This window comes from Apis dorsata, unplaced genomic scaffold (assembly GCF_000469605.1).
Source record: "Apis dorsata unplaced genomic scaffold, Apis dorsata 1.3 scaffold_32, whole genome shotgun sequence".
Lineage (NCBI taxonomy): Eukaryota > Metazoa > Arthropoda > Insecta > Hymenoptera > Apidae > Apis > Apis dorsata.
Genome location: NW_006263334.1, coordinates 734,009 through 743,672, shown reverse-complemented (window position 1 = coordinate 743,672; position 9,664 = coordinate 734,009). Strand labels below are relative to the sequence as shown.

Sequence of the window (9,664 nt, the reverse complement as noted above, 5' to 3'; positions counted from 1 at the left end):
ATATATATATATATATACTTCTATACGTATGTATATTATATATATATATATATATGTGTATAACTGTTTCTGCCGTTTCTCCTATGTATAACACCGCTTCCTCCCTTGACCTACCCCTTTAAAGAAATTGTTTGGCTACGAAAAAGAGACTAAAAGAGAAATAGACCCGCTGACGAAAGAGAAAAGGAAATGTAAGTTGTCCATGTTGAACAAACTTAGCATATTGGCCCTCCATGCTATTTCTCTCCCAACTGGCACGACTCTAGTTGTGTATTATTAGCGTTCATTTTCTTTTGCGGCTCGTCTCTACTTTTGCGTTTTCTCATACCACATCTTTTTCTTTTCTTTCTCTCATGTTTCTCAGTTTCTCTTTGTTCGTTTTGTTTCGTTCTTCGTCGTTCAGGTAATGCCTAATTCGTCGTTTTTTAGCAGTGATCCGCTCTCTCATAGTTTGTTTCTTTCGTTCCTTGTGTCTCGTTTGCTACTCCCTATACTCCTTCGTTTCACGAGATTAGAGGAAATGGATGAAACTGTGGCATGAGTACGTGATTAGCTGATTTGACGTAGAAAAGTTTTGAAGTTAAAGTTTTAAAGAGCACGAAAAAAGAAAGGCACTAAATAGCGTAATACACAACAATGCGTGTAAGGAGAATTTTTTTTTTACATAGGATGCACAAAATTAGATTTCGTTTCGATATTGGATCATCCCAGTGAGTAATGTCGGCTTTTATATTTGAATAAAATATTTCTGATACGTCCAAGAAGCAAATTCTTCGATTCGACGCTGTCCACAAACGGTACTTGAACGATATTGGAAAAATGTCAAAATTGAGGAAATGGGTTTTCTCGGGGGCAAACTTTTCAGAGGAAATCACACTTATATAGATGTTTGATTTTGTAGAGTGAAACGAATGCGGGATGAGAAATGAATCTTGCATAGCAATTTCAATCGTAAAAGGCAATACTCGACGTATAAAATTTGATCTTTTTTTAACAAAAATATTTCCGTATACTGTATATACATTCAGTTATAAATTTGCAAAGTAAAGTGAAACTATTCTGGCTGTAGTTTATTGTTACCGATTAAACGGATTACACGCAGCTTTGATAGATAAATGACCGGCATTAGGGAGAGCCATTTCCATTACGATGTTCGAACAGAGAAAAACAATTAAAAAACGCGAAATAAAAAAAATAAATTCAGTCAGAGTTATTTTATTCGATCAATTAAGACAATAAATTATTGAAAAAAAAAAAGAACGTTAAAAATGTAAAAAAAAAAATGAAATAAATTTAATTTACTCTTCTTTCATGGAAACTGGGATTTTTAAAACGATATTACTCGTGGGATGATCTAATAACGATAAAATTCCACTTTCAATTAGATTTAACACGACGAATGCATAGATTTCTTTCTTTTTTTTTTTTAAATTAATCCGCTGAACAATTTAATGAAAATTCTTGCTTTATAACATTTTTCTATATATTACACATCTCATTCACGACGAAACTTTATTCAATTTCAAATATCACGTACGAAACGAAGGATTAATTTTCTTCATTCATCTTCATTCCGCTCCCGATTGCGATTTTATTTTCGCTCTTCCTTCCTCTCTCTCTCTCTCTCTCTCTCTCTCTCTTTCTCTTCTCTTTCTCGCTCTCTGTCTCTATCTGTCTCTCTGTCTATCTGTCTGTTTGTACCAATCTGTATATATATACATATATATCGACTCTTGTTTCTGTCTCTAAGCGCAGTTTTATTACACGAACAAAACAAAAGCAAATTCGTCCCGTATCCGATGTGTATAATGTTCGTCGAACATCCGAGAAAAAAAAAAAAAAAAACGTTCCTTATCGATCTATCGAATCCTCCGCTCGACGGACGATTCTCGAAAATTCTTTTCGAATCCTTCGTTAAAAAAAAAAAAATGGCGGATGTTCGGCTTACGCTTTCCCTGGATCACGCGATTTATTATTAATCGGAATTAGAAATGTCGAGATATCGAATTATTCGTTGAATAATCGGCCTCCCAGGATCGAAAAACTTTTTTTCGCTCGGATCCATCGGAGCTTCAACTCTGTCGTCGAAGCACGTGTTGAACAACGTTGATCGATAGCTTCTCCTCGCGCGGAATATCGAACGAATTTTCTCGCAAGCGAATTATAAGTTACCAACACTTTCACGGTTTAGAAGAGTTCGTTGAGGGGATGACGTGATGGGAGAGTAATATTTTCCTCCTTTGAAGTTTATACAAAGCTACACGGTTATGTATACATATATAAAGTAAATCGTCATTTGTTGTGAATTGTTCGTGCGAATTCGAATCGAAATAAACGGGCGTTTTGAACGATTACGCGTAATTAATTAATCTACTAGGCTGAAGTCAATTATCGATAAGGATGAGCAATTAATTGACAAATAAATGAGTTAAACGCTTCAACAGCTTGTTACCGAAATGAATTTCAATATGGATTATTATATCGAATAAAAACTTCTCTCTAGTATCTAGCCAAACGGAATAATAAATGTTAACATTTATTATTACATACAAATAATGAGCAAACAAGCCGATATTAATATTTAATCCGGGATCATCGCGAAAATGGTTGGTTAACGTGTGATTCGCAACAAATTTCCAATCTATCCGAAACAACGAATAATCGCTTTAATGGCTTTGTAAATACCCACGTTGGATTAAATCAAAATATTAAAACGAAAAACAATTTGAACGAATTAATCTTTGTAACGGTGTATCTCCGGTTGATTAAAGGACGATAACGAGGAGGACTATAACAAGGGAAAGCGTAGAAAGGATCGTAGCCTGACACGTTAGCACGTACAAATTGCTTCTCTCGCGACCCTGCTTCGGCTTTAAAGGTGTTCTTCGCCGGATCGAGCGCTCTCTCTAACGTATCAAGCGTCGACGTTTCAAAAGGCGTGCTCGTTAAAAAAGAAAAAAAGAAAGAAAGAAAAAAGAAAATAGAGGATCGATCCCGTCATCCTAATCCACGGCGATCAAAAAGAATCGAAGCGATCGTGAAATTTCACCGATTCCGTTCATTTTCCCTGCCTCCTTCGTTGCGTTTCCCGCCTCGTTGTCAATCGTGTATCGACAGCCAGTTCTCGTCCATGGAAACTTTAAGGCCGAAAAAGCGCCGCGATACGCCACACGCACACGTAGCTCCGCTTGCGTAGCTCTTTGAAACGCGTGATATCTCATATTCGAGACTTAATTATCGTGTCCTATAAACATATATATATATATTGGAATTATACAATTATACAAACTATTATATAATAATATTAATAATACAAAAAGGGGGAATCGATCGATGCTGACGTTTCTCTTATTGAATATTAATATTTCTTTTATATATATATCTTGTCAATAGAATATGTACATAACGTAATCGTAGAATAATCTTAGTAATCTTGGAATAAGTCTCGAATGTGAAGACTTACAGTCCGGAAAAACGGTACGGAGAGAAAGGCACAGAGATCAAGGCTTGTTCAAGTGAGAAATTGTAGAATCGTGGTGAAATATGAACGGAGAGGAATTCGCGAATGGGTAGTGGTAGGAAGGAAGGATGGAAAAACAGGAAACGGCCGGTTGTTGCCTTTTTCTTGGCTGTAGAGATCAGTGATGGGCAACGATAATTTTAATTCTTCAAATCCAAATTTCGATCTAATTTTACAATTTCGATGATTCGAAATCGAACGAGACGAAATTACGACGAGTTTAGTTGAAGTGGAATTGCTATTGGTTTCCCGTGATTATCCAAACTCTTTTGCATTTGGAAAATTGAAAAGAAGATATGAAATTTAAATAAGACACTATGTTTTTTAATGCGCGAAAAAAAAAATGAATACAAAACACGTTTCCGCAACGGACAGTTCTCTTTTCCTTTTACACGTTTCATTCTATTCTCGAATTCCATTTGCACATATTAACTATATTCCGCTACGAAAAGCCGCCACCTGTGAATCTATGCGCAAATATTATACTATGAAGAACTACTAAAAAAAAAAGTCTGTTTAGCGTTGAAATTCGTTTTACTTCCCGATATATTATTTTAAAATATATATACCGTTTGAAAATAAATTTTTATTCGAGATATATTCTGAATAGTTTTTTTTTTTATCTTTCTAATATCGAAATGTCATAATCGAGATAATTTTTAATTTTTTTAAATTAAAAAATTTTTAATCTTTTATTCGCGTCGTTAAGAAAGTTGCTTTCAAATTGTTTTCGATCAATTATTTTTTTCGAAATTATTATTTCAGTCGTCACCAAGAACTTTAGACTCCGGATACTGCTGGTAGCAATTCCATTTATAAAAATATAATTCGTTAAAAAAAAGAAAGAAAGAAAGAAAGAAAGAAAGAAAAAAAAAGTAGAGGATCGATTTCCGTCATCGACCACCCTAATCCACGGCGACCAAAAAAAATCGAAAAAAGATCGTGAAATTTCACCGATTATTTCAATTATTTACCATCTAACGGGGACATTTAAAATTCTCTTCTTTCGTGTCACATACCTACGCTTCTTTTCATCTCTTTCAAAAAAGCTTTTATACAACGCAATTATTCCAAGCTAACGATTTCAGTTTATCAACATCCAAAAATAATAGAATAAATCAAAAAAATCGAGCAAAAGATATCGTTACATCGCTGATCACCCGCTACGTATCACGCATCCCCAGCTATATGTGTCGAACACGTGTACATGGCTTTCGCATACAATTTCTTTCCTTGTAATTTTCTGATCAATCTGTGCATATATCGCGCACTGGTTTGCTTTCAGCCTTAAAAAAAAAAAAAAAAAAAGAAAAAGAAAAAACCTTTCGCTTGCGCATGCGAGGGAATGAGAAAATTCGCTTTCCAATTTCCACGAGTGTTACGCGTGCAACACAGACGTTCGATCTTTCGATTCAATTTCTCTCTTATCTTCTTCCCCCGATTAAATTAATTGAATCTCTTCTCACCGCTTGACTCGAATTCACGATCTTCGACTCTCTCGACTTTCGAGAGATCACGGGGATCACGTCTCTGTTCATTCGTATTTACTCGCCATTTATTAGACTTATTTATAGATCCATCTGTGCCGGATCTTCACCTCTCTGTGTTGTCTCCTCTATTTTAGGAGCAGATAGCGAAAGAGAAGCAGGTGACGGGCAGGATACAGATACAAGTCTCGTACGAGGCGGATCGCAAGGAGCTGATCGTCTCCGTTTTCATGGCGGACGACTTGTGCGCAAGGGAGGACACCGGATACGGCACGTTGCCGGAGGCGTATGCCAAATTGGCCCTGGTTCCGATCGGGTAAGAGGGATAAGACATTATATATATAAAAATTGGTTGGTGCAATAATTATTGCAATTATTTTTTTTTTTTCATAAAAATAATCCTCTCTTTTCAGTTCATCGTATCCATATCGTATTCGCCATATATTATGCTCTACCATTTGGAGAAGGGTGGAAGAATGTAGCACGGTCGTTTCGAACGAACTTTTTGGCAAAGGAACAATAAAACAAGTTGAAAGATGGTTCAAATCGAGCGATATAAACTTCGCGGATGAAGAAAGAAGAGGTCATGGAATTTCGACGATAGGCACTTTTGACTTTTGCCGATTGTTCCTTCGCCAAAGAGATCGTTATACATATCATTCGAGATTCGAAGTATAATTCACTTTTGTTTGGGATGATATTAATTAAAGCGATCGTTTTACGCGCTTTTTCTTGTTCTTTTATCGTGTAATTTTACCCGGGTATCGACGTGATTGCATATACGTTTCAGCGCCGATCAAATTACTTTGAAAACCGTGGTCGCGGAGCCAAGTCAAAAGCCAATTTGGAATGCAACATTGCTTTTCTCCGGGGTTGACGGGGAGAGCTTAATGAAGCGAGCGATCGAGGTGACCCTGTGGGATTTCTGCCCCGACGGCGATAACGTTTTTCTCGGCGAATGCACCGTCGATTTGGAACGGGCCCTCGAAAATGACAGAGCAGTTTGGTAAATATTGCTATATAATTTTTCCAAAGATAAACACACGATCAATAAAAATGATTAAAATGATTACTTTTTACTATTTTTACACGCTCTATACAATTCTAGATAAATAATTATAGAATAGTTTTCAATATTCTTTTTTTCAAATTTTAATAATTAATATATGTGTACAGTTAATCTGTATATCGTGATACATAACGTCTTATTATTTTTTTTATTATGGAGTGTTTATACGTATCGATGAAATTTCTGTGCGTGATGGGTATATCAATGATCGAAGCCACATTTTGAATTAAAGAGATGCGATTAAGAGGCGTATTTAAAAAGAGAAATATGTTTTGCAATCAAAAATTTATATTGCTGATCTTACAAAATAATAGATAATGAAAATGATCAAATAGATCTTTAAATTTTACTATATATCAATTCTACGTAGAATGATTCACGTGAGTAAGAAGGAAATACTATATTTTCACTAAAAATAACGTTCCAAGAATATCTTCAATCGCTTCGTAATTTTTAATCTAGAAAAATATTGCTCCTAATTTATTCGAAAGATATACATCATATCTACGATTCGTACAAGTAGGAAAGAAATATTATAAATATTTTTCGAATCGTTAAAAATAACTGTAGTACCACTTGTTCCGATCTCCAAGAGTATCTCGAGAATTTACAGAGACAAGCAATCGATGATAATTATTGTACGAAATCATTTGTAGCTAGATTATAAGACCCTCATGAGCTTAAAAAAAAATATGAAAAATATTCATCCTAATTCTTTCGAAATAAAATATTTCTGCAATATCATTTTCCACATCCCCAAGACTATCTCGAGAAACAAGCAAATGATGATAACGTACGAAATCATTTGTAGCTAAATTATAAGATCCTCATGAGGTTAAAAAAAAATATGAAAAATATTCATCCTAATTTTTTCAGAAGATATATATCTACGATTCCTATAAATAAAAAGAAATAAAATAAATATTTCTGCAATATCATTTTTCAAGACTATCTCAAGAATTTATAGAGAATCGATGATAATTAACGTACGAAATCATTTGTAGCTAGATTACAAGATCTTAAAAGGCTTATTAAAAAAAAAATATGAAAAATTATACCGTATCTACGATTCGTATAAACAAATAAAAAATAAAATATTTCTGCAATATCATTATCACATCCCCAAGACTATCACGAGAATTTACATCGACGAAAATTACATCGACGGGATACGAAATGGTTCTCAGGTATCGACTGGAAGACCCCCGTGGGCTTCGCGCGAGCAAATCGCCCTACTGTTCCCCCCGCGGCTCCCTTTCCATGGAAATTGCCCAAAGGTTACTGCGAAAGACTGAGCTGCGCGAAAGAAGTTACAGCGACGACACGCAAAGCGACAGCGGAAGTCCGGAGCTCTGCTTCCTCCACCCGGACCACGCTTGGCATGCAAATTCCAGAAGAGGCTCCAGCCAATCCGAGCAGCTTGAAGTCGAACCGTACGAACTTAACAGGGATTACAGTAGATCCTTGCCGGGCAGCCGAAGGAGCAGTTTCCAGAGCCAAGGTGGCACCGACAGTAAACGTGAGTGGCCCCATTCACTTTCCATTTCGTGATATTTATCTTTAACATCTTTCTATCTTCTTTTATCTCAACGCGAAAATCGAAAGCATTTGATATTATTATCGAACGAGCTTTATTTTGCGACTACTTGCGGGGAAAAGATTTTGTGCATTTTATGAAATTCACGTTTGTGAAAACAGATTATTAACACTAGACACAATTGAAATCACGTGTATTTTACGATTGCTGAAGATGTGAAAATATTTTTGACAAAATTAATATTGTAATTTATTGGGATACGATTATTTATTTTTATTATGTCACTTTAATTATTGTATGTAAAGATATTAAAGGTTTGTTGTTTTAATATTAAATTATGAAAAAATTATGATCAATTTTATTACTAGTAAGTGATTATATTATATATATATATATCAGAATTTTAAGTTTAATTTAATTCAATATTATTACGAATATTATTGTTACTTTTACTCGAACATTTATTTTTGCATCTGTTATATTTATATTGTATTGTTATGTTGTAAAATTGAAAAGTCGAAAATTGGAATTAACGCGTTTATAAATTCTGATTTTTGCATTTGTAAATTCGTTCTTGTATAAAGATGCTATTAGGGAATAAATATGTGTGAAAAAAAAGAAAAAGAAAAAAGAAAAAATAGATAATGGAAATGTCGATATCTGGAAAAAGTCGAATATAAATGCGAGAACATACATTGTAATCTAAAAGCTGAACAAGAGACCATTATTTTCCCGTTGGATTCTCAGTAAAATTTCACTGCTGGAATATTCGTTGCTATTTCAGTCCCTTCTATTTTCAAGAGTTTTCGTTTTTTCTTTCCATAAAGTATAAAAAAGTGAAATAAATTGTCACGAGGTTACCTCTCTCTCTCTCTCTCTCCCTCCCTAAAAAGTATAAAAAGAAGAAAAAAAAAAAAGATCGACGAGGTGTAAAATTTGCAAGCATTTAAAATCACTTCAAAAATCAAATAATTTTTTCAAATTCATCGTTTAAACTTAATAATCGTCGAATAATCAATATCAATTTGTTCGATGCAAATTCTTGTACCTACCTATTTAAAGTAAGATTTATAATCCTATCTTTTTTCTCCCTTTTCTCGAGAAAGCATTTCGTTCTTTCAAAATCGCCTCGATCACTTGAATATTATTTTTCTAATTTCACACGTTGTGAAAAACCGGGTCAGGGTTGAAAATCAAAGTTCCAAAGAGATATCGGTCGTCGAGAAATTTTAGGTCATCCACGTCACTTCTCTTCTCTTGTTTACACGCCCTTGTCCTCAAAAAAAAAAAAAAGATTCTACTCCGCTTCTATCTTCAAAGCCTATCCCAATTCATTTCTTCGTTCACTTGATTTCTTCATCTTTCAAATGAAAATGTATCTGATAATAACTAATTTCCGTTCTTCCCCAAGGATTATCATTAACTACGAGTTTCAACGCAATTTTCCATCCATCCATCGCTTTTATTAAAATATTCGATTTGGAAAAGTCACCTTTCGCCAATAAGCCGTCGATTCGAAGGAGCTCGAGAAACATAGTAATACTCGATTTCGCAGGCGGAAGTATGGGGGAGACCGAGATGCCGACGATACACTTCAACCGAGATCGGCGACGGAGCTCGTTCACCAGGCCAATGAGGGACCCGGAGGAAATTCTGGAGGGTCTACGATCGTTGAAAGCGGCCAAGAGGGAGCTTGGCAGGACGATGAGTCTCTCGGGAGACAAAAGACGCGAGAGCCGTGAGTATGGTTACGTTGCTTCTCTTTTCTCTCTTGGCCTAATCATTTTCGCCTAAACCGATCGAAATCGTTCGCTCCGCCCGTCAATTTCGTTCATCCATCCGTGCCTATTGTTTGCCTGTCTGTCTATCCGTCTGACTGTCTCTTTCACACACGCTCGTCGATTTATTTCTGTATTCTTCTTCTTCGTCTCTTTCTCTCTCTCTCTCTCTCTCTCTCTCTTTCTGTCTTTTTTTCTCTCTTATTTTTCTCACACCACCACTACCACCACTCTACCACCACCACGGTTCTCGATCGTTGGATCGTCGATCGG

At 35.4% G+C, this 9,664-nt stretch overlaps 1 protein-coding gene and 1 long non-coding RNA gene across 11 annotated transcripts in view; one reads left to right on the top strand and one right to left on the bottom strand.

Annotated features, from left to right (window-relative positions):
* LOC102675205 overlaps positions 1 to 9,664 on the bottom strand; it is a 109,605-nt gene that overhangs the window by 80,393 nt on the left and 19,548 nt on the right. The gene's annotated exons all lie outside the window — the stretch shown is intronic.
* Positions 1 to 9,664, top strand: part of LOC102674467 (regulating synaptic membrane exocytosis protein 1) — a 138,414-nt gene that overhangs the window by 118,708 nt on the left and 10,042 nt on the right. For all 8 annotated transcript variants that reach the window (XR_004150899.1, XR_004150900.1, XM_031511906.1 and 5 more), the window contains 4 exons: positions 5,145 to 5,323; positions 5,798 to 6,013; positions 7,264 to 7,595; positions 9,169 to 9,351. Coding sequence is in view for 6 of the 8 variants with exons in the window: in XM_031511906.1 (XP_031367766.1) it covers positions 5,145 to 5,323; positions 5,798 to 6,013; positions 7,264 to 7,595; positions 9,169 to 9,351 (910 nt within the window). In the remaining 2 variants the exon portion in view is untranslated. The remainder of the gene's footprint in view (positions 1 to 5,144; positions 5,324 to 5,797; positions 6,014 to 7,263; positions 7,596 to 9,168; positions 9,352 to 9,664) is intronic.